The sequence below is a fragment of the Pan troglodytes genome, chromosome 19 (genome assembly GCF_028858775.2).
Source record: "Pan troglodytes isolate AG18354 chromosome 19, NHGRI_mPanTro3-v2.0_pri, whole genome shotgun sequence".
Lineage (NCBI taxonomy): Eukaryota > Metazoa > Chordata > Mammalia > Primates > Hominidae > Pan > Pan troglodytes.
Window position 1 is genome coordinate 17,761,630 of NC_072417.2, and position 22,976 is coordinate 17,784,605.

The following is a 22,976-nucleotide window of genomic DNA, read 5'->3' on the forward strand; positions in this document are numbered from 1 at the left end:
GAAAGCGGAGAGTGGCCCGCTGCGCAGGCGCGCTAGGGGGCTGCCCGCAGGAACGGGGAGGGCGGGGGCAGCGGCGCGCAAAGGGCCGCGGCAGCGGAGAACGGGCGGGCAGAGCGAAGGAGCAGGGAAGGAGGGGGAGGGGGAGCCGGAGGGCGCGGAGCGCTGGGCCGGAGCGGCCTCCCCCTCCCCGAGCTCGGGGGTCCTTTAGCCGCTGGGGAGCGGGGCTGCAGCCTCTGCAGCTGGGTTTCCCACTCTGACAGGCGCCATTTTACCGTCCAAAGGACTCCCTCTTCCTGTCTTTCCCCCTCCTCTTCCCCTTTGACACTACTTCCGGTGGTGACGTGTATTCGCTTCACCGGGACTAAGTTCCTCCTGCGCGGTCTATGGGGGGTAGGTATAAGGAAAGCCAAAAGCACTCCAAACGAGGCTGCAGTATTGCGCACGCGCAGAAGGTGGCCGCGGGGCGGGGCCTGAGGCGAAGCAGGCCCCGCCTCAAGCTGCGTGGGCGGGGCGAGTGACGGCACTTGGCCCCGCGCTTAGGGCCCTCGCGGGGGGCTTGTGGGTCCTCCTCCCCCTCCCACTGACAACTGCCGTCACTGCTCTTCCCGCCCCGGTCACAGTGAAAATGTAGACGGGGTCGTTGTCCGCACGACTGTGCGCCAGGGCTCGGGGACGGGGGCCCTCCGCGTGAGCGCTCCCCTGGGAATATTGAACATAATCACCTCTCATTCCAGACTATGTTAGGTCTTAATGGTGGGAGGACGCCCGAGTCCTCCGCCCGTTTCACCCCGAGGGGGCGGGACACTGGGTCATGACGCCATCAGAGGGCGCCAGAGCAGGGACCGGACGCGAGTTGGAGATGTTGGACTCGCTGTTGGCCTTGGGCGGCCTGGTGCTGCTTCGGGGTGAGAGCCAGAGGCACGGTGTGGGGGGGGGGGGGGTGCGGTTCGGGCCTGGCTGAGGGGACGGAAGTGGGCAGGAAGGGCCAGGGGTCACAGGCTAGGTGTGGAAATCGCGACGGGTTCGCGAAGGCGGTAATCCCAGCGCTCTCATACTCTTTATCCGTCCCTCGCTCTGCAGATTCCGTGGAGTGGGAGGGGCGCAGTCTCTTGAAGGCGCTTGTCAAGAAATCTGCACTGTGGTGAGTATCCCACAGTGTCTCCCCGGCCTACCCTGGATAGGGCACCTGTGCCCACTCTTTGACAATCCCTTCTCATCTCTGCCTTAGTGGGGAGCAAGTGCATATCCTGGGCTGTGAAGTGAGCGAGGAAGAGTTTCGTGAAGGTTTTGACTCTGATATCAACAATCGGTAAGTACCAGTTGGAAGAGATTTGATTAAATTTGAGACCTATATTGCTAAGGAAATTTCTTTACAACAAGCGCAGAACCTGGTATGTAGTAGCAGTTCCTTAAATATTCATTGAAGAATTGGATATGGGTCTTTCAGGAGGCAAGAATTAATAAGAGGAGTGATGAGTATTTGGGGAGTCCAAAGCAAAGATCTTAGAAGTCGAGAGAGAAATAGCCTGGAGATAGGGAGAACATGTGGGAAGGGTATTGCAGTAATCCATTAATCCGGGTTCACTCTTTAAGGTACATATGTACCGAGCACCAACTATAAACCAGGTGCTGTGCAAGATACTGGAGACGGCAGTGAGTGAGACAGACCTGTTCCTGACCTAATGAATTTTAGGGAATAATGGTAGGGAGTGATAGAGGCCTGGTTTAAGGCAGTGGCAGTAGAGATGGAAAGTTTAGAACACATGTAAAGGACTTTAGTGGGTAGAATTTCCAGGATTTATTGACTAACATGGGGGAGAAGAAAGTATTGAGATAAGGAAGTCCCTAAACCCAGCCGCATGCCTGATCAGGAGACATTAAGAACCATTAGTAGGATGCTTTCTACTTCCTAGTCCCGGCAACTCAGTGGATGATAATAGTAGTTTACATCTTATCTGCTGAGCCTCCAATTTTGTATCAGCCATTGTTGTGATAGAGGCGGTGGTGTATGTTAAGATGGCATTCCATGGCTGGGCGCGGTGGCTCACGCCTGTAATCCCAGCACTTTGGGAGGCTGAGGCGGGTGGATCACCTGAGGTCTGGAGTTCGAGACCAGCCTGACCAACATGGAGAAACCCCATCTCTACTAAAAATACAAAAAATTAGCTGGGCATGGTGGCAAATGCCTGTAATTCCAGCTACTCAGGAGGCTGAGGCAGGAGAATCGCTTGAACCCAGGAGGCAGAGGTTGCAGTGAGCGGAGATCGCGCCATTGCCCTCCAGCCTGGGCAACAAGAGCGAAACTCTGTCTCAAAAAAAAAAAAAAAAAAAAAAAAAAGCGGGCACTCCACAAGAGAACCAGAAGATAGAAAAGAGATATCTGGGAAAAAAAGTTCTGCTACCTATGCCAGTCTCCCTTTCCTGAGCTGTTTTTTCTGTAGTTGTTACTTCTTGACTTAATTCTTGACTTTCTTTAAGCTGTTCTACAGGCAGGACCAAGTCTCACGTCCTCTGCTTTCTCTTTTTTCATCCAGGGTGATAAACTTTAGGTGCCACACACAGGAAATATTTGATAATGGTGATAACTAACATTTATCAGGCATATATTATGTGTCAAGCACTGTGCTGAATGCTTAGAGGTTGGCATCTCATTTCACCAATGAGGCAACTGTTAGAGATAATGTATCAGTTAGCTGACCTTGGGCAAGTAGCAAAGCCAAGCTTGGAGATCAGGCTGTCAGACACCAAAGTCTGTGCTCTCAATCACTGTATGCTCTCTCTCAGTAATTATCTTTCACTAATATTTAGGATATTCATAAAAATTGAGAAAACAGCCATAAAGATCAGAGGATGAACTTTGTGATCCTCTGGGGGGAAGGGGCAATATTATATTGTGTCTTATTTTCCCTTTGCAGGCTGGTTTACCATGACTTCTTCAGAGACCCTCTCAACTGGTCAAAAACTGAGGAGGCCTTTCCTGGGGGGCCGCTGGGAGCCTTGAGAGCCATGTGCAAGAGGACAGATCCTGTTCCTGTCACCATTGCTCTCGATTCACTCAGCTGGCTGCTACTTCGCCTTCCTTGCACCACACTCTGCCAGGCCCTGCATGCTGTGAGCCATCAGGACTCTTGTCCTGGTGAGACCCCTCCTTCATTGTTTCCCCTCATACATCTCCCTCTGCCAAGGAGTGTGCCCCTTTTCCTTTCTACCCTAGAAGAAACATCTGGGTTCTCCAGTCAGACCTTTTTTCATTTTTTTGACCTTTTTGTCTGTTTTTTTTTTTTTTACTTCTCCTTAATGCCATCTACCATTTGCTTTTTTTTCTCCAAGTTATTTTTTTACTCATTTGTTTCACTCATTCATTCATTTAACAAATCAATAGTAAATACATACAATGTGTCAGGTACAATTCTAGATCATGGCAAAATACAGACTGACTGTAGCTGGGTCCTTGCCTTCCAGGAGCTCGAAGTCCCATAAAAGATGGAGATAAGTAAACAGGCAGTTACAAGATGGTCTGATAAAGGCCATGATGATACAGGACATGCACAGGGTACCTTAAAGAAGGGCACTCTCGGCCGGGCGCGGTGGCTCACTCCTGTAATCCTAGCACTTTGGGAGGCCAAGGTGGGCAGATCACAAGGTCAGGAGATCGAGACCATCCTGGCTAACACGGTGAAACCGCATCTCTACTAAAAATACAAAAAAAAATTAGCCAGGCTTGGTGGCGGGCACCTCTAGTCCCAGCTACCCGGGAGGCTGAGGCAGGAGAATGGCGTGAACCCAGGAGGTAGAGCTTGCAGTGAGCTGAGATGGGCCACTGCACTCCAGCCTGGGCGACAGAGCAAGACTCCATCTCAAAAAAAAAAAAAAAAAAAAAGGCACTCTCTTGAAGAGCAAGAGGTCATCCAGGCAAATTTGGCCGGGCAAGGGCACTGAGACTAGCCTTGAAGTGCACTGTGGGTACTCGAATGGACTTAGGAGTCAGACGCCCAGCTTTGTATTAAGGTGCTTGATCTCTCATTGCTTCACTTTCCCCTGTATATGGGGGAAGGTACAAGGGAAGTATTAGGATGAACCACTATATTGCCATTTCTTAGGTTAAAAGTTGTTAAATATTGTCTGGGCGCAATGGCTCACGCCTGTAATCCCAGCACTTGGGGAGGCCAAGGCGGGCGAATCACCTGAGGTCAGGAGTTGGAGACCAGCCTGGCCAACATGGTGAAACCCTGTCTCTACTAAAAATACAAAAAATTAGCTGGGTGTGGTGGTGCACGCCTGTAATCCCAGCTACTCGGGAGGCTGAGGCAGGAGAATCACTTGAACCCAGGAGGCAGAGGTTGCAGTGAGCTGAGATCACGTCACTGCACTGCAGCCTGGGTGACAGAGAAAGACATCATCTCAAAAAAATAAAAACAGTCTGGGCGCAGAGGCTCATGCCTGTAATCCCAGCATTTTGGGAGGCCAAGACAGGTAGATCACGAGGTCAGGAGTTCAAGACCAGCCTGGCCAAGATGCTGAAACCCCGTCTCTACCAAATACAAAAATTAGCCAGGCGTGGTGGCACGCGCCTGTAGTCCCAGCTACTCGGGAGACTGAGGCAGTATTGTTGAGCCAGTAGCAGGGGTTGCAGTGAGCCAAGATTGCGCCACTGCACTCTAGCCTGGGCGACAGAGCAAGACTCCATCTCGAAAAAGAAAAGAAAAAAAATGGTTAAATGTCAGTGATTTCATACGGTTTGACCTAAAAACGCTGACCTTTGTAAGGATTCAAACACTGTGTGAAAGCGTTTAGCATAGTACCTGACACTCTAAATGCTCCCAAAAAGGGAGGCAGAGAATTGAAGGCACTGACTGGGATCTTGGGAAGTTCCAGAAACTACAAGTACTTCCATGCGTAAGAGATGAGGCTGGAAAGTAAGTGGACACCACCTGCTGGAAGCGTTCATTCCATCCTGAAGGCAGAGGAGCTGCTGAAGGATAGAAGTTAGAGCGGTGCCTTGATCAGCTTTACATTGGGATGATAGAGGAGATTAAGGTGTGGGCTGGAGGAGGCTCAGAGCACGGTAGTGAGATTGGCCAAGGGACGTCAGGATTTTGGCAGCACTGTGATGGAATTGTGAGGCTCTCTCCTCTTCACTGTTAGCTCCCAGGCCACCAACCTGAATGCTCCCTACTATTCTACATTTCTTGTCCTCCTCTAGGTGACAGCTCCTCAGTGGGGAAAGTGAGTGTGCTGGGCTTGCTACATGAAGAGCTTCATGGACCAGGCCCTGTAGGAGCTCTCAGCAGCCTTGCTCAGACTGAGGTGACCCTGGGCGGTACCACGGGCCAGGCCTCGGCCCACATCCTGTGTCGGAGGCCCCGACAGCGCCCAACTGACCAGGTCAGAAGAACCAACAGAGAAGGACTGGAAACGGGGGACAGAGAAAAGGGTGGCACGATGGGAAGAACAATGAAAATGCTGATGTTTCAAGGAGACTTTAAAAACAAACTTTTTTTAGAGATGGGGTTTCACTGTGTTGGTCAGGGTGGTCTCAAACTCCTGGGCTCAAGTGATCCTTCCACCTCAGCCTCCCAAAGTGCTAGGGTTACAGACGTGAGCCACTGTGCCCAGCCCTCAGTGAGACCTTTTTTTTAAAAAAAGCTGATTTAGGTATTTCTCTGTTTTCTATCACTCACTTCATTTAATCCTCTCAGCTATGGTTAAGGTAGATTGTTTTATTATCACCATTTTTCAGGCTGGAAAGCCAGTCCAGGGAGGGTTTTTTTCCCTTGGGTTTTTTTTTTTTTTTTTTTTTTATTGGACAAGGTCTCACTGTTGCCCAGGCTGGAGTGCTGTGGTGCAATCATAACTTACGGCAGCTTTGACCTCCCATGTTCAAGTGATCCTCCTGCCTCAGCCTCTGGTGTAGCTGGAGGTGGGAGCACAGGCATGTAGCACCACATCCAGCCAGCTTTTTAGTTTTTTATACAGATGAGATCTCACCCTGTTGCCCAGGCTGGTCTTGAATAACTAGGCTCAAGCCATCCTCTGGCCTTGGTCTCCCAAAGTGCTGGGATTACAGGTGTGATCCACTGCACCCGGCCCAAGGAGGTTTAAATTTAAGTCACTTACCAAGGTTATAAAGTGTAAGTGGGGCCCAGGTGAGGTGGCTCAGGCCCATAATCCCAGCACTTTGGGGGGCCGAGGTGGGCAGATTGTGTGAGGTCAGGAGTTCGAGACCAGCCTGGCTAACATGGTGAAATCTCGTCTCTACTAAAAATACAAAAATTAGCTGGGCATAGTGGTGGGTGCCTGTAGTCCCAGCTATTCGGGAGGCTGAGGTGGGAGAATCACTTGAACCTGGGAGGCGGAGGTTGAGGTGAGCCGAGATCATGCCACTACACTCCAGCCTGGGCAACAGAGTGAGACTCCGTCTCAAAAAAAGAGTAAGTGGGCTGCTCTGCCTGAGTCGCCATCCTTTTATTCCTTTACTTCCTTAATCAACTTGCTTTCACTTTTGAAAATAAAATAGAGGCTGGGCGCAGTGGCTTACACCTGTAATCCCAGCATTCTGGGAGGCCGAAGTGGGCAGATCACCTGAGGTTAGTGGTTCGAGACCAGCCTGGCCAATATAGCGAAACCCCATCTCTACTAAAAATACAAAAATTAGCTGGGCGTGGTAGCATGTGCCTGTAATCCCAGCTACTCGGGAGGCTGAGGCAGGAGAATCACTTGAACCTGGGAGGCGGAGGTTGCAGTGAGCTAAGATCACACCACTGTACTCCAGCCTGGGCAACAAAGCCAGACCCTGTCTCAAAAAAAAAAAAAAAAAAAAGTTGAGGGCAGGAGCTGAAAGTAGTCAGTTAAATAGGTGATTGGGGGCTGAGGATGTGAGGTCCTGGAGTCTGTCTAGTTTCTTCAGTAAGATGAAAAAAACTCTTTTCTTTTTTCTCTCCAGACTCAGTGGTTCTCCATCCTTCCGGACTTCAGCCTGGATCTCCAAGAGGGGCTCTCTGTAGAGTCCCAGCCCTACTCCGATCCTCATATACCCCCGGTATCTAAGAATGCCAAGGCCAGAACAAGGAAATGTAGTTTAGTGTCTGGTCAAGGGAGAGAAAATAAAAGCTGCAGAGGTTGGGGGTGGGGTCAGGGATTCTAGGGATGGGGCAGAGTGGCAGCATCCTTTGTACCTACAGGTGGATCCCACAACTCATTTGACCTTTAACCTTCACCTGTCCAAGAAAGAGAGAGAAGCCAGAGATAGCCTGATCCTGCCCTTCCAGTTCAGTTCTGAAAAGTAAGGTTGGGACCTGGGTACGTGGATCCCTGAGTAGAGCCCAGCATCTGGGCCGTGGAGAGGTGGGGCAACAGGTTATTGATTAACCTGACTTTATAGGGACTGAAGTCCACCTCCAGAGACAAGTCCAAGTTCTTGATCCACCCATTCCCCCTATAATGGCAGAGGACCTTTATGTCTCTTTTCTCTCCCTTAGACCCTTGGGTCACAGCTCCAGTTGTCCCCAGAGCACCCTGGGCCTGGGCTGAGCCAGACCAGACCCTTGGGAGGTGGCGCTATCCCTAGGCAGTGGTGCTAGGAGGACAGAAGGCTATATGGGCGTGGCAAAGGCTGGTTAACAAGGGCTTAGTACATGCCTGCTGTTCTGTGCCCAGTATGTGGGCGGATGAAGCAAGACTACAAGATCCTTGCCCTCAAGCTGCTAGGAACTTACGGTTTTATTAGGAGAGCAGTACAAGGGTATCTATCCCAGTACCAAATGGTGCTTCAGCTCTAACATGGAGGTCAGAGAAAGGGACTTGGACCAATAAAATGACATGGAGGCCTAACAGGTTGCCTGAATGAGAGTCACAGTCACCTGGAAGAAAGTATCCAGACCCAACCTGTTAGCTACCCTCACCAGCACCAAATCTTCCCTTCTCAGACAGCAGGCTCTCCTGCGGCCTAGGCCAGGGCAGGCTACCAGCCACATCTTCTATGAGCCAGATGCTTATGATGACCTGGACCAAGAAGACCCAGATGACGACCTGGATATTTGACTGGCCAGATTTGATTAGATTGTAATTGGAGGGGGCGCGGGAAGACTTTGGGCCCAGAACCATCTTCCTGTTGTTTGTGTTAGCCTTACCCTCTCCCTGCCCCACCTTGGTTCCCCTTGTCTATGGAGCCCCGCCTTGTGAGCCAGGAAGCAGCGTCTCATCAGGACAGAAGGTAGGATGAAGACATGGGGTAATGTGAGAGAGTAGAACACCCCCGTACCTAATAAAAATCTTTATTTTTTTATTAAAAAAGAAGTACTTTGGTAGCTATTTAAATAAGAGGGGGGTGGGAATGGATGTCGAGATACGAGCACCTGCATCTTTTAGTCAATTGTCAATGCAGTCAGTGGGGTGCTAAGTGTTCTGAACTGAAGTAGGTGCACTAAGGTTCCAAGCTCCCTGCAAGGATCTGGACGGGAGGAAAGCAGAGGCCCTGAAGGGAAAAAAGCCTGCTTCCCAATACTTATTTTTTATTACTGTACAAAAAGCACACTCTCCCTCTTTTTGTCTCTCCCACCAACAGCACCCCCCCCCCAACCCAAGAGGACTATACATGGAGTGCAGGGACAGAGTGACCAGGAGGCCTTTGTCCCGCACCCTGCCCACAGGCTGAGCTCAGCCCCAGGCCCTTTCAGGCATCTAGACACTCCCATAGCCTGTCAGGCTGGGGCAAGGAGATCCCAGGTCACACATACTCCTTGGAAGAGTTGGACTTAGGGTAAGAGCGGGGTGCACGGTACCCAGCCTTGCTCTCATTCCCAGGACAGGAACAGGAGAGCAGTGCACCTCCCAGGATGACTAGGGCAGACCCTGCCCAGCCAATAAAGATGGCAGGGCCAAACTCATACCTGTGAAGAGAAGGGGGTGGTTAGAAACCCTGGCGTGCCTCTGCCCTCTTCCCTATTCCAGGACCCCAGACCTGTCCCCTTAGGAGGCAGGGTTCCCGGACTTACTTAATGTTGGTAGGGATCAAAGGGTTATAAAAGTCTGTGACAATCTGATGGCCATACCAGGAGCAAGCTACCAAGGCGGCAAGACCTGGAGAGAGAATGACGGTTTCAGTATAGTGAGGCCCCAAATGGGCGCCTTGCCCAGCCTTGCTCCTCCCAGATGGGAGAACCCGGGGGCTCACCTGCCACGATGAAAATTATGCCTCCACCCATGGCTATACGGGCCTTCTTCACTTTGTCGTCTCCCCCACAGCGCGTGCACTTCATGCCCATCGTGGCCACAAACATGGCCAGGAAGCCCAGCACCAGGGAGACCACCATTAGGGCTCGAGTGGCCTGCAAGGCCGCTGCGGGCGAGGGGAAAGGGCGCCGTCATTGCTGGAAATGCAGGCGGCTCCAGCCTTCGTGCCGCCGGCCGCGCCCACTAACCGCTGGACCTCTTCTGTCCGGCGCCGTGTTCTGCCGAGGGCCAGGGGCGCCCAGGTGTCCAAGACCTGGGCCAAGCGGGCAGGTCCCCGCCCCTCCCGACAGCGCGGCCTTCCTGCTCCCGCCCCGCCCTCTCCGCTCAAGGATCCGCCCGGGGCGCCGGGGTTTCGGTGAAACTGCCCTGGATAGGGGGAAGGGTGAAAGGGTGCAGCGAAGAGAAGCCGAGACGGTGGTCCGAGCCCCGCGCGGCGCACATGCCAGCCGGCGTCCCTGCTCTGAGCCCGCTATCGAGGCCACCGGGTTTGTGGCTTCGGCTAATCGGCCGATAAGATTAGAGGCAGCAGGCGGCGGCCCACTCTGACCAGCCGCACCGCCCTTCGGCCCTCGGCGCGCCCCGTGCCCCGCGCCCCGGGGCCGTTTCTGTCTGAGAAAAGGACGGGAGATGACGGAGGCCATGGCCTGCCCGGGAATGGAGGAGGGGATGGCCCCGGCCTAAGCACCGCTGCTCCGAGCCGGGGACGAGGCTGGGTTGGGGGAGGAAGAGGACCGTGGGCGACCGAGGTGCGCGCCCACGTGCAGCCGCCGGAACCCCGGCCCGCTCCCACCCAGCCCCGCCGCCCCCAGCCGACCACTTCCTCGCCCTGCAGCTCCCCGGCAACCCAGGGCCCCCAGCCGTGGGGCCTCGGCTCTCCCACGCGCGCCACCCCGCCACCTCGGTCAAGGGCGCGTCCGCCCCGTCGGTCCCGCGGCCTTACCGGACAGGGCGAGCACCGAGTCGTACATTTTGCAGCTCATCATCCCCGTGCTCTGCGTAACGCAGTCCATCCACAGCCCCTTGTACATGGCCTGGGCCGTGATGATGTTGTCACCCGCATAGGAGCTCATCTGCCACTGCGGGATGGCGGTGCAGGCCACCAGACCCACCCAGCCCAGCAGGGCCATGGAGAAGCCCAGCAACTGCAGGCCCGAATTGGCCATTTCCGCCCTCAGAAAACACTGGGGACGCCGGGCGGGAGACCCTACAGTAAAACAAACGACACTTGGGGGGCAGCCCCACAAAAGAAAATTTGAGGTGGAGTTTTCCGGTCACCCAAAGAGACAAAAAGGGTTTGGGCCAGGTGAATGCAAATCTTGTCACCAAACTACACACAAATCGACCCCTCCAGTGAAGCGATGGCCTCGCGGCAGAGGGAGTAGGATACGCCGGGAGAGTGGTTCCAGACAAAAGCGGTGGTCCCCGAAGGCCAGGCGGTTCCCCCCGGGCGCTCTCGGCGACCCTAGGCAAACAAAAGGTGGAGGGGCCGTCTGGGCGCGGTTCTGAGCGCCGGCAAGTCCCAAAGTATCCTGGGCTGTAGGTCCGAGGCTGCGGTGCGCAGCAGAGGTGGCTCGGAGGTGAGCCAGCAGGTGCGGGCGGACAGGTGGGGCGCACCTGAGTATATGTAGGACGTCGGGGGCGCGGCCCGCGCGCCCCGGGAGCGCGGGAGGGGGAGGCGGGACCGGAGGGGCGGCCGAGGATGACCTGACGTCACCGAAGGGACACTCACCTGAACCGGAAGTCGTGGCCCCCACCCCTCCTTGCCCAGGTGAGGAGGAAGAAACCTGAGCACCAGGGTCACGCCCCTTCGCTTGCCCGGTTTTGACCGCCGCTGGGGAGGAGGCGGTGGCTCCCCAGGAGTCCCAAGCTCCGAGTCAGCCCCTCCGGACTGGATTTCCCTCGAACACCGGGAAGCCCCTTCCTTTCTTCCCAACAGGTGCGCCTGGGACGCTGCGGGGCGCCCCTGACCAGCCTCGGCGCCGCCCTTTCCCCGCCGGGTTCTGTCCAAAGTGCTCTCTCCCCGGCCCTTCTTTCGCCCCCACCCGCTGCTCTCCTTTTTTTTTCTGTCTCCTACCCTGGTCGATCCCACCTTCGGGGGCCCTGGCCCGATCCCTGAGAGTCGCCCCCTTCAGCACCCTCTTCAGTGTCCCGGTTCTCTGGCTCTGCTACAGACACCCGGCTTAGCGTGGCTCCCCAACAGCCCCACCTTCCTGTGCCCCCATTCCAACCCAACATGACTTACAGCCTGAAACCTTTGCACTCAACCTCCCCACCTACCACTATCCCCTCCGGCATCAAAGCTCCTAACTGGAGGAAGAAACCACTGGGACCTAAAGCCGGCCGAGGGTGGGGAGCAGGGTGAGGGCTAGGTCAGAGTCTTGGCCACACCCATCGTTCCCCTCCCTTAGAGTCTTTTCAGACCTATCCTCCACCTTTCCCACCCCTCCCCCACACTCGCCCGTTTCTCTTTCCCTCCCGGGCCTGGGCTTGGACTGCCAATTGCTGTGCACTCTCTCACGCCCTCACTGTTCCGTCCTCCCTATAATCTGGCTCTCTAAGGTGGTCGTCCATGGTCCCTCACCCTGCAGTCCTGCTATCTCTCCCCAAAGCATTGCTCCCTCCTTCCTCCCGGCACCCCTTCCAGCCTTTTGCTCCTTCCTCCTTCATCTTTGGTCATCTCCCCTTCCTGCCTTTCCTGCTTTGGAGCTTCCTATTTCACTCCTTGTCTTTTTTTTGTTGTTTGAGAGGGGGGAGTCTGTGTTACCCAGGCTGGAGTGCAGAGGTGCAATCTCGGCTCACTGCAGCCTCGCCTCCTGGGCCCAAGCGATCACCCCGCCTCAGCGTCCCCAGTAGCTGGGACCGCGGGTGCACACCACCACGCCCAGCTAAAGTTTTTGTATTTTTGGTAGAGAAGGGTTTTCACCATGTTGCTCAGGCTGGTCTTGAACACTTGAACTCAAGCAATCCCCCTGCCCCCACCTCCTAAAGTGCAGGATTACAGGCGTGAGCCACCGCACCCAGCCCACTCCTTGTCTTTTCGTTTACCTTTGCGCCTTGTCTCCAGTCTCCTTGGAACCCAGCATCAGCAATTGATCTTTATTTCCTCTTCTTAGGTGCACACTGCACTTTCCCCACCCACCCTGCCCAGTTTCCTCCCAATCTTCCTACTACCCTCCAACCTCCTCATACTTCTCAGATTCTCACATACCCTGCTTATTCTGGCTCTCTCTCATTTCATTTTCCTCTCTCCATTTTTTACCTCAACTCTCTCGCGTTTTTTATCTTTGTTTTGCCCTCTCAAACATTTCTCTGTCTTTCCTTCGTTTATTCGCTAAACATATTAAAGTCCCCCTTATGCTAAGCTAATTGACCTGCTTTTGTATAAAATGAAGACTTTCATGAACTCTTTTTTTTTTTTTTTGAAACAGAGTTTTTGCTCTTGTCGCCCAGACTGGAGTGCAATGGCATGATCTCGGCTTACTGCAACCTCCACCTCCTGGGTTCAAGTGATTCTCCTGCCTCAGCCTCCCAAGTAGCTGGGAGTATAGGTGCCCACCACCACGCCCAGCTAATTTTTGTATTTTTAGTAGAGACGGGGTTTCACCGTGTCAGCCAGGCAGATCTCGAATTCCTGACCTCAGGTGATCCCAACCCACCTCGACCTCCCAAAGTGCTGGGATTACAGGCATGAGCCACCGCTCCCAGCCATGAACTGTTTGTTATTCATTTTTATTGTTGTACTTTTGGATTAATGGTACTTTTCTGGATTAATGTACTCTTAAAGGCTGGGTCTCACTCTGTCACCCAGGCTAGAGTGCAGTGGTGCAATTATAGCTCACTGCAGCCTTGAACTCCTGGGCTCAAAGCATGCCCCCCCCACCCCCCAACAAATAGCTGCAATTACAGCCATGCGTCATCATTGTTCTGGCTTTGTTTTTTGAAACAGAGTCTCGCTCTGTCACCCAAGCTGGAGTGCAGTGGCACGATCTCGGCTCACCGCAACCTCTGCCTCCCGGGTTCAAGCAATTCTCCTGCCTCACCCTCCCGAGTAGCTGGGATTACAAGCGCGCACCACCACGCCCAGCTAATTTTTTGTATTTTTAGTAGAAACGAGGTTTCACCATGTTGGCCAGGCTGGGCTCAAATTCCTGACCTCAAGTGATCTCCCTGCCTCAGCCTCCCTCCCAAAGTGCTGGGATTACAGGAGTGAGCTACTGCAACTGACTTTCCTTTTTTTTTTTTTTTTTTTGAGACGGAGTCTTTCTCTGTCGCCCAGGCTGGAGTGCAATGGCACGATCTTAGCTCACTGCAACCTCCGCCTCCCGGGTTCAGGCCATTCTCCTGCCTCAGCCTCCTGAGTAGCTGAGACTACAGGCACCCGCCACCACGCCCGGCTAATTTTTTTGTATTTTTTTAGTAGAGGCGGGGTTTCACCGTGTTAGCCAGGATGGTCTCGATCTCCTGACCTTGTGATCCGCCCGCCTTGGCCTTCCAAAGTGCTGAGATTACAGGCGTGAGCCACTGCGCCCAGGCTGGAGTGCAATGGCACAATCTCAGCTCACTGCAACCTCTGCCTCCCAAGTTCAAGCAATTCTCCTACCTCAACCTCCCAAGTAGCTGGGATTACAGGCATGTACCACGACACCTGGCTAACTTTTTGTATTTAGTTGAGATGGGGTTTCACCATGTTGGTCAGATCGGTCTCGAACTCCTGACCTCAGGTGATCCACCTGCTTCGGCCTCCCAAAGTGCTGGGATTACAGGTGTGAGCCACCGCGCCCGGCCCCGACCTTTTTTTTTTTTTTTCCGATGGTGAGATTTTCTTTTTTTCTTTTTAATTTTATTTTATTTTGAGACGTAATCTTGCTCTATTGCCCAGGCTAGAGTGCAGTGGTGCGATCTCGGCTCACTGCAACCTCCGCCTCCCGGGTTCAAGTAATTCTCCTGCCTCAGTCTCTTAAATAGCTGGGATTACAGGCACGTGCCACCACGCCCAGCTAATTTTTGTATTTTTAGTAGAGACGGGGTTTCACCATGTTGGTCAGACTGGTCTCAAACTCCTGACATCGCGATCCGCCCGCCTCGGCCTCCCAAAGTGCTGGGATTACAGGCCTGAGCCACCACCCCCGGCCTTTTTTTTTTATTATGTTAAAAGACTAGTCAGATGCAGTAGTGAGAAAGCAGCGAGAGTGGAAAAAGAAGTTCCGTCTGTAACTGACTGTGAACAATCAATTGAAATAATTCACTACCTTCAGACCAGCTGAGATTTTCTTGAAAATTTTCCTTTAGCTCTAAAGGAAAATATTTGTCATCACTTAACTATATCCAGCTTCTCTCCAAACTCACTGCCGCCACGCCACACCAGCCCAAGACTGGACACAGCAACTGCCTCCAAACCAATCTCCCTTCCACACTGGTCATTTTAAACTCTATTCTCTGGAGTGACCACTTCTTACTCACTCAGAGCTTTGTCATTTCCTGTTTAAAATCTTTCAGTTGGCCAGGTACGGTGGCTCACGCCTGTAATCCCAGCACTTTGGGAGGCTGAGGCGGGCGGATCACGAGGTCAGGAGATCGAGACCATGGTGAAACCCCATCTCTACTAAAAATACAGAAAAAAAAAAATTAGCCTGGCATGGTGGCGGGCGCCTGTAGTCCCAGCTTCTCGTGAGGCTGAGGCAGGAGAATGGCGTGAACCTGGGAGGCGGAGCTTGCAGTGAGCTGAGATCACGCCACTGCACTCCAGCCTGGGCGACAGAGCAAGACACTGTCTCAAAAAAAAAAAAAAGAAATAAAATAAAATAAAATAAAATCTTTCAGTGACACTCGTGTTCTTGCCAGTTAAGTGTCACACCATGGCTGACCTGACTGCCTCAGCCACACTGGCCTTCTCTGTTCCTGCCCACTGAATTGCCTTTGTACAGTCTGTTCTCTGGGTCTGGAAGCTCTTCTCCATCCACTCCCACCCACCTTCCTCTATCCAGCTAACCAACTAATCCTTCAGCTATCCCTCAAATAGCACTTCTTTTAGAAAGCCTGGCCTGACCACCCCACCCCAAACTGAGTCAGATCATCTGCATAGTGCTCTCACGGCTACCAGTACTTTGCTTTCAAAGCTCTTATCACAGTTTGAAAATACTGTATTTACTTCATGTACTTATTTATTCAATGTCAATATCCCCACTATACCGTATGCTCCAAGAGGGTAGAGATGTGTCTGGATTTTATCACCAATAAATATTTGAGGAATGAATGAATAAATTGCAAATAAACAATATTTTCATTCACCGTTCAACAAATATTTTCTTTTTTCTTTTTTCTTTTTTTTTTTTGAGACGGAGTCTTGCTCTGTCACCCAGGCTGGAAGGCAGTGGCACGATCTTGGCTCATCACAACCTCTGCCTCTCAGGTTCAAGCGATTCTTGTGCCTCAGCTTCCCAAGTAGCTAGGGTTACAGGCACGGACCACCATGCCCAGCTAATTTTTTAAATATTTTTGGTAGAGATGGGGTTTCACCATGTTGGCCAGGCTGGTCTCGAACTCCTGACCTCAGGTGATCCGCCCACCTTGGCCTCCCAAAATTCTAGGATTACAGGTGCGAGCCACCACACCCAGCCCTCAACAAATATTTTCTAAGTGTCTATAATGTGCCAGACATGGCCAGGCACAGTGGTTATGTCTGTAGTCCCAGCTACTCAGGAAGCTGAGGTGAGAAGATCACTTAAGCCCATAAGTTCGAGGCTGCAGTGAGCTCTGATCATGCCACTGCACTCCAGTCTGGGCAACAGAGGGAGATCCTGTCTCTTAAAAAAAAAAAAATGGTGCGGCCAGGTGTGGTGGCTTATGCTTGTAATCGCAGCCCTTTGGGAGGCAGAGGCAGGAGGATCACGAGGTCAGGAGTTCGAGACCAGTCTAGCCAACATGGTGAAACCCCATCTCTACTAGAAATACAAAAAATTAGCTGGGTGTGGTGGCAGGGGCCTGTAATCCCAGCTACTCGGGAGGCTGAAGCAGGAGAATCGCTTTAACCTGGGAGGCAGAGGTTGCAGTGAGCCGAGACCGCATTACTGTACTTCAGCCTGGGCAACAGAGCAAGACTCTGTCTCAAAAAAAAAAAAGTGGGGGGAGACCAAGCATGTTGGCTCATGCCTGTAATCCCAGCACTTTGGGAGGCTGAGGCAGGTGGGTCACCCGAGGTCAGGAGTTCAAGACCAGCCTGGCCAACATGGTGAAAACCCGTCTCTACTAAAAATATTTTTAAAAATTAGCCGAGCATGATGGTGTGTGCCTGTAATCCCAGCTACTCGGGAGGCTGAGACAGGAGAATCGCTTGAAACTGGGAGGCAGAGGTTGCGGTGAGCCAAGATCATGCCACTGCACTCCAGCCTGGGCGACAAGAGCAAAACTCCATCTCAAACAAACAAAAAATAATAATAGCAAGCCACGAGGGAACCATATTATAGGTAGAAGGAACAGCAAGGGCAAAGGGCAAAGGCCTGCTGTTGATTGCCCCTTTGAGACTCATAGTAATTAATTTAAAGCAGAATTTCTCAACCTTGACACTGTTGACATTTTTTCCCCTGCTATCTCTTGGGCTAGATAATTTTTTGTTGTCCCATGCATTATAGGATATTTAGGAGCATCTCTGACTTCTATCAATTAGATGTACCCTCCCCTGCACCTAAGTGTGACAAAAATGTCTCCAGACGTTGCCAAATGTCCCAGGGAGGAGAGGAGTAAAATGGGTCCCAGTAAAGCATGACTGGTGAGCATCATCATGGATTTTTTTCCTCTAATAGCCTTGAAGTAACTAGTTGGATAAAAGGATCCAAGTAGGGGCCGGGCGTGGTGGTTCACACCTATAATCCCAGCACTTTGGGAGGCTGAGGTGGGCGGATCACCTGAGGTCAGGAATTCGAGACCAGCCTGACCAACATGGAGAAACCCGGTCTGTACTAAAAATACAAAACTAATCAGGTGTGGTGGCATGTGCCTGTAATCCCAGCTACTCGGGAGGCTGAAGCAGGAGAATCACTTGAACCTAGGAGGTGGAGGTTGCAGTGAGCCGAGGTCGCACCATTGCACTGTAGCCTGGGCAACAAGACTGAAACTCCTTCAAAAAAAGAAAAAAAATGGGATCCAAGTACATGAATAGTTGAAATTAACTAGGGTTGGGTGTTACTAAAAAGAGGAAGAAGGAATTTTATAATATTTTCACGAGAGTGATTGTGTTAGATTATAGATATAAATTGGGTAAGAGGGAGAGCAAACACAAAAGAGTTGGTGGATCGTGAAAAACTGGTAGGATCAAAAGTTTAGAGGTCCCCATGAGGTGAAAGAAGTGAGGATACATGAGTCTGGACATGGTGGCTCATGTCTGTAATCCCAACACTTTGGGAGGCTGAGGTAAGTGGATCACTTGAGCTCAGGAGTTGGAGACCAGCCTGGGCAACACGGCAAAACCTCACCTCTACAAAAAAAATACAACAGCAAAAAGTTAGGCAGGCATGGTGGCTGGCACCTGTAGTCCTAGCTGCTCGCTCGAGAGGCTGCGGTGGGAGGATTGCTTAAGCCTGGAAGGTCGAGGCTACAGTGAGCCATGATCATTCCACTGCACTCCAGCCTGGGCAACAGAGGGAGACCCTGTCTCAAGAAAAAAAGAGGCCGAGTGCGGTGGGTCAAGCCTGTAATCCCAGCACTTTGGGAGGCCGAGGCGGACAGATCACGAGGTCAGGAGATCGAGACCATCCTGGCTAACACGGTGAAACCCTGTCTCTACTAAAAACACAAAAATTAGCCAGGCGTGGTGACACACTCCTGTAGTCCCAGCTACTCAGGAGGCTGAGGCAGGAGAATGGCGTGAACCCGGGAGGTGGAGCTTGCAATGAGCCGAGATTGCGCCACTGGGCAACAGAGTGAAACTCTGTCTCAATAAATAAATAAATAAAATTTTAAAAAAGGAAAAAAAAAGTGAGGATATGTGAGTAAATGAACTAGAAGGCTAGAGGTGATTATGAAACATTCCTGGTTTGAATTCAAAAAATTGGAAGAAGGCCAGGCACAGTGGCTCACGTCTATAATCTCAGCACATTGGGAGGCTGAAGCAAGCAGATCACTTGAGGCCAAGCAGATTGCTTGAGGCTTGAGACCAGCCTGACCCGTTAACAAGGCAAAACCCCGTCTCTCCTAAAAATACAAAAATTGGCCAGGCCTCGGAGGCCTGCAGAGAGCCGAGATCACGCCACTGCACTCCAGCTTGGGTGACAGAGCAAGACTCAGTCTCAAAAAAAAAAAAAAAAAAAAAAAAAATAGCCAGGCATAATCCCAGCTTCTTGGGAGGTTGAGCCATGAGAACTGCTTGAACCCAGGAAGCAGAAATTGCAATGAGCCGAGGTCACACCACTGCACTCCTGCCTGGGCAATACAGCAAGACTCTGTCTCAAAAAAAAAAATTGTTGCTAGGCATGGCAGCTCATGCCTGTAATCCCAGCCTTTTGGGAGGCCAAGGCCAACAGATAGCTTGAGGTCAGGAATTCGAGACCAGCCTGGGCAACATGGTGAAACCCCATCTCTGCCAAAAATACAAAAATTAGCCAGGCATGGTGGTGGATGCCTGTAATCTCCGCTACTCAGGAGGCTGAGAATCGCTTGAACCCGGGAGGCAGAGGTTGCAATGAGCCGAGACGGCGCCACTGCACTCCAGCCTGGGCAACAGAGCAAGACTCCATTTCAAAAAAAAAAAAAAAAGTTGGAAGAGTTTGTTTTTGGAGATGACAAAACCTAGGGTAGAGGTCTGAGGATGGGCTGAAGAGGAAGATCACTGGAGAAGAGACTGAGGAGCGGAGAGGCCACAATGGATTGCCCTGATGGATTATGAAGTTATCAACGATGATGTTAGGAAAAAATAGGTGAAAAGAGGAAGAAGATGAGCCAGGTGCTAACATTATCAGTGAATGTGGGTGAACAACCGGGTTTGAAGACCCTCGCAACAAGTAGAGGCAGCAGATCATATAGTTTGAGACGTTAATTTCAAAGAGCAGAGGATTTTGAAAGATGAAGAACGAATAAGAGTCCAAGGCCAGGCGCGGTGGCTCACGCCTGTAATCCCAGCACTTTGGGAGGCCGAGGGGGGCAGATCACGAGTTCAGGAGTTCGAGAGCAGCCTGACCTACATGGTGAAACCCCATCTCTACTAAAAATACAAAAATTAGCCGGGCGTGGTCATGCACGCCTGTAATCCCAGCTACTCAGGAGGCTGAGGCAGGAAAATCGTTTGAACCCGGGAGGCGGAGGTTGCAGTGAGCCAAGATCGCGCCACTGCACTCCAGCCAGGGTAACAGAGTGAGACTCCATCTCAAGAAAAAAAAAAAAAAAAAAAGGCCGGGCACGGTGGCTCACGCCTGTAATCCCTCCCAGCACTTTGAGAGGCTGAGGCGGGTGGATCACGAGGTCAGGAGATCGAGACCGTCCTGGCTAACATGGTGAAACCCCGTTTCTACTAAAATACAAAAAAAATTAGCCAGGCATCGTGGCAGGCGCCTGTAGTCCCAGCTACTCAGGAGGCTGAGGCAGGAGAATGGCATGAGCCCGGGAGGCGGAGGTTGCAGTGAGCAGAGATTGCGCCACTGCACTCCAGCCTGGGCGACAGAGCAGGCTGTCTCAAAAAAAAAAAAAAAAAAAAAGAGTCTAGACGCAGCACCAGGGAGCAATCCACCCAACTCTACTCTGCAGTATGCAAAGACCGATGAACAAGCCTCTGTAAAGAGGGCTGCCAGGGAAGTGTGCCCTCCAGACGCCAGGTTTCAGTAAGGTCTAGGAAAGGGAGGTTCAGAGAAGAGGATGGGCTTATAAGGATGATGACAGACATTGAGTCCAGAGGTAACAGTGGAAAAATTTGAAAGGTCAAGTCTGGTTGGAAGATTGGGTGATATTAGGGGATGTACACTACAATATGGGGTGGTGGATGATGACATTATGAGTTAAATAACCTCCTATGAAAACCCAACCAACTTGTTTGTTTCTACAGGAAATTGTTCTGAGTTCTAAAAACTGATACATAAATTAACTTTGGAAACTTGCAGCATTATTTATAAAGTAATTGGTTACTGATTATTTCAAGGCAAATGATATTCCAGGTTCTAATTCTGCTTCCTTCAGGACTTCATTCTTGGGCTTCGACTATCTCATCTTTAAAATAGGAGTGATAATGTTTTTGCCTACTTGGGAAACAAGAGGCTGGGCTAAGTGGTCTACTATGGTTCATTCTGGAGTAGATATTTGAGATACAGATTTGGAAAAGAAGTGAAAAAGTGACCAACTCATTTATGAGGCTAGGGTAATCTTGCCTCTGAAATCAGTTAGTAATAATACAAGAAAAGAATTTTAGGCCCATTTAATCTATGAATACAGACACAGAAGTCTTTAATAAAATATTACTTAACTAGGCTGGAAGCGGTGGCTTACGCCTGTAATCCCAGCACTTTGGGAGGCTGAGATGGGCAGAACACATGAGGCCAGGAGTTCAAAACCAGCCTGACCAACATGGTGAAACCCCGTCTCTATTAAAAATACAAAAAAATTCTTTGGGAGGCTGAGGTGGGTGGATCACGAGGTCAGGAGATCGAGACCATCCTGGCTAACATGGTGAAACCCCATCTCTACTAAAAATACAAAAAATTAGCCGGGCGTGGTGGCAGGCACCTGTAGTCCCAGCTACTTGGGAGGCTGAGGCAGGAGAATGGCATGAACCCGGGAGGCGGAGCTTGCAGTGAGCCGAGATCATGCCACGGCACTCCAGCCTGGGTGACAGAGCAAGACTCCGTCTCAAAAAAAAAAAAAAAAAACAAAAAAATTAGCCGGGTGTGGTGACGCACGCCTGTAGTCCCAGCTACTCAGGAGGCTGAGGCGGGAGAATCGCTTGAACCTAGGAGGCAGAGGTTGCAATGAGGCTAGATCATGCCACTGCACTCCAGCCTGGGTAACACAGCAAGATTCTGTCTCAAAAAAAAGAAAAAATTACAAAATCCATCAATGTGGTTTATCACAATAATAGACTAAAGGAAAAAAATCAGCAGGATGCGGTGGCTCTTGCCTGTAATCCCAGCATTTTGGGAGGCCGAGGTGGGTGAATCACGAGGTGAGGAGATCGAGACTATCCTGGCTAACACAGCGAAATCCTGTCTCTACTAAAAATACAAAAAATTAGCCAGGCGTGTTGGCACACACTAGTAGTTCCAGCTACTTGGGAGGCTGAGGCAGGAGAATCACTTGAACCCAGGAGGCAGAGGTTGCAGTGAGCCGAGATCGCACCACTGCACTCCAGCCTGGGTGACAGAGTGAGACTTCATCTCAAAAAAAAAAAAAAAAAATAGAGGCTGGGCGCAGTGGCTCACGCCTGTAATCCCAGCACTTTGGGAGGCTGAGGCGGGTGGATCACCTGAGGTTGTGAGTTCGAGACTAGCCTGACCAACATGGAGAAACTCCGTCTCTACTTAAAATACAAAATTAGCCAGGCGTGGTGGCGGGCACCTATAATCCCAGCTACTCGGGAGGCTGAGGCAGGAGAATCACTTGAACCTGGGAGGCAGAGGTTGTGGTGAGCCGAGATTGCACCATTGTACTCCAGCCTGGGCAACAAGAACAAAACTCCGTCTCAAAAAAAAAAAAAAAAGGAAAAAAAATCATATGGCTATCTCAAATGAGAATTTTAAAGGGCATTTGATGAGGTTCAATACCTGCTTATCATAAAAACCTTTAGCAAACAAAGGTTAGATAGGAAATTCTTATACTTAATGAATAATGTTGGACTCATCTCTTTTATTATTGGGGAAAAAAACAAAGACGTCCACTGTTACCACACTTATTTTACAAAATCCTAGAGGTCTTGAGCAATACTACAAGGAAATAAAAGAAACAAGTAGTGCAAAGATACGAAAGGAAAAAATAAAACTGATTATTTGCCGGGCGCGGTAGCTCACGGCTGTAATCCCAGCACTTTGGGAGGCCGAGGTGGGTGGATCAACAGGTGAAGAGTTCGAGACCAGCCTGGCCAACATGGTGAAACCCATCTCTACCAAAAATACAAAAATTAGCTGCATGTGGTAGCTCACACCTGTAATTCCAGCTACTTGGGAGGCTGAGGCAGAAGAATCGCTTGAATCTGGGAGGTGGAGGTCACAGTGAGCCAAGATCGTGCCACTGCACTCCAGCCTGGGCAACAGAGCCAGACTCCGTCTCAAAACAAGAAAACAAAACAAAACAAAAACCCTGATTATTTGCAGGTAATATAATCATCTACTTAGAAAAACCAATAAAATCGCCGGTCGCAGTGGCTCACGCCTGTAATCCCAGCACTTTGGGAGGCCAAGGCAGGTGGATCACCTGAGGTCTGGAGTTCGGGACCAGCCTAACCAACATGGAGAAACCCCGCCTCTACTAAAAATACAAAATTAGCTGGGAATGGTGGTGCATGCCTGTAATCCCAGCTACTCGGGAGGTTGAGACAGGAGAATTGCTTGATGCCCGGAGGCGGAGGTTGCAGTGAGCTGAGATAGCGCCGTTGCACTCCAGCCTGGGTAACAATCGAAACTCCGTCTTAAAATAAACAAATAAATAAAATAAAATCAACAGAAAGACTAGTAGAACAAGCAAGGGTATTCATAAAGGTTGTTGTGTACAAAATTAACCTATAAAACAAACAAACAAACAAAAACTACTAGTATTTTACTGCACCAGAAATAACCAAT

General features: G+C 51.1%; 2 protein-coding genes across 3 annotated transcripts; one reads left to right on the forward strand and one right to left on the reverse strand.

Moving 5' to 3' along the window:
- The first annotated feature begins 31 nt into the window (after positions 1-31).
- On the forward strand, positions 32-8,292 carry ELP5 (elongator acetyltransferase complex subunit 5). The gene is made up of 9 exons (XM_016931417.4): positions 32-390; positions 735-905; positions 1,081-1,141; positions 1,229-1,309; positions 2,916-3,136; positions 5,204-5,385; positions 6,944-7,039; positions 7,182-7,282; positions 7,926-8,292. Exons 2-9 carry the CDS (start codon positions 812-814, stop codon positions 8,038-8,040), a joined length of 951 nt encoding a protein of 316 aa, XP_016786906.1. The 5' UTR covers positions 32-390; positions 735-811; the 3' UTR covers positions 8,041-8,292.
- CLDN7 (claudin 7) lies at positions 8,258-11,564 on the reverse strand. Of its 2 annotated transcripts, XM_001169597.6 has the most exons (5): positions 11,509-11,564; positions 10,172-10,693; positions 9,173-9,337; positions 8,994-9,078; positions 8,258-8,888 (listed from the first exon to the last, which is right to left on the reverse strand). In XM_001169597.6, exons 2-5 carry the CDS (start codon positions 10,392-10,394, stop codon positions 8,726-8,728), a joined length of 636 nt encoding a protein of 211 aa, XP_001169597.2. In that variant the 5' UTR covers positions 10,395-10,693; positions 11,509-11,564; the 3' UTR covers positions 8,258-8,725. The 2 variants fall into 2 exon arrangements, with proteins under 2 accessions (XP_001169597.2, XP_063655595.1); XM_063799525.1 differs by lacking the exon at positions 11,509-11,564 and having other exon boundaries at positions 10,172-10,828.
- Between the last annotated feature and the right edge of the window lie 11,412 nt (positions 11,565-22,976).

What these genes read in the sequence shown, in the direction of transcription:
- ELP5 (XM_016931417.4), top strand. Translation starts at nt 812, where the DNA reads ATGACGCCATCAGAGGGCGCCAGAGCAGGGACCGGACGCGAGTTGGAG. An exon ending in CCGATCCTCATATACCCCCG is followed by an intron (nt 7,040 to 7,181) that starts GTATCTAAGAAT and finishes TTGTACCTACAG; the next exon opens with GTGGATCCCACAACTCATTT. An exon ending in TTCCAGTTCAGTTCTGAAAA is followed by an intron (nt 7,283 to 7,925) that starts GTAAGGTTGGGA and finishes TTCCCTTCTCAG; the next exon opens with ACAGCAGGCTCTCCTGCGGC.
- CLDN7 (XM_001169597.6), bottom strand. Translation starts at nt 10,394, where the DNA reads ATGGCCAATTCGGGCCTGCAGTTGCTGGGCTTCTCCATGGCCCTGCTG. An exon ending in CATAATTTTCATCGTGGCAG is followed by an intron (nt 9,079 to 9,172) that starts GTGAGCCCCCGG and finishes TTCTCTCTCCAG; the next exon opens with GTCTTGCCGCCTTGGTAGCT. An exon ending in TTGATCCCTACCAACATTAA is followed by an intron (nt 8,889 to 8,993) that starts GTAAGTCCGGGA and finishes TTCTCTTCACAG; the next exon opens with GTATGAGTTTGGCCCTGCCA.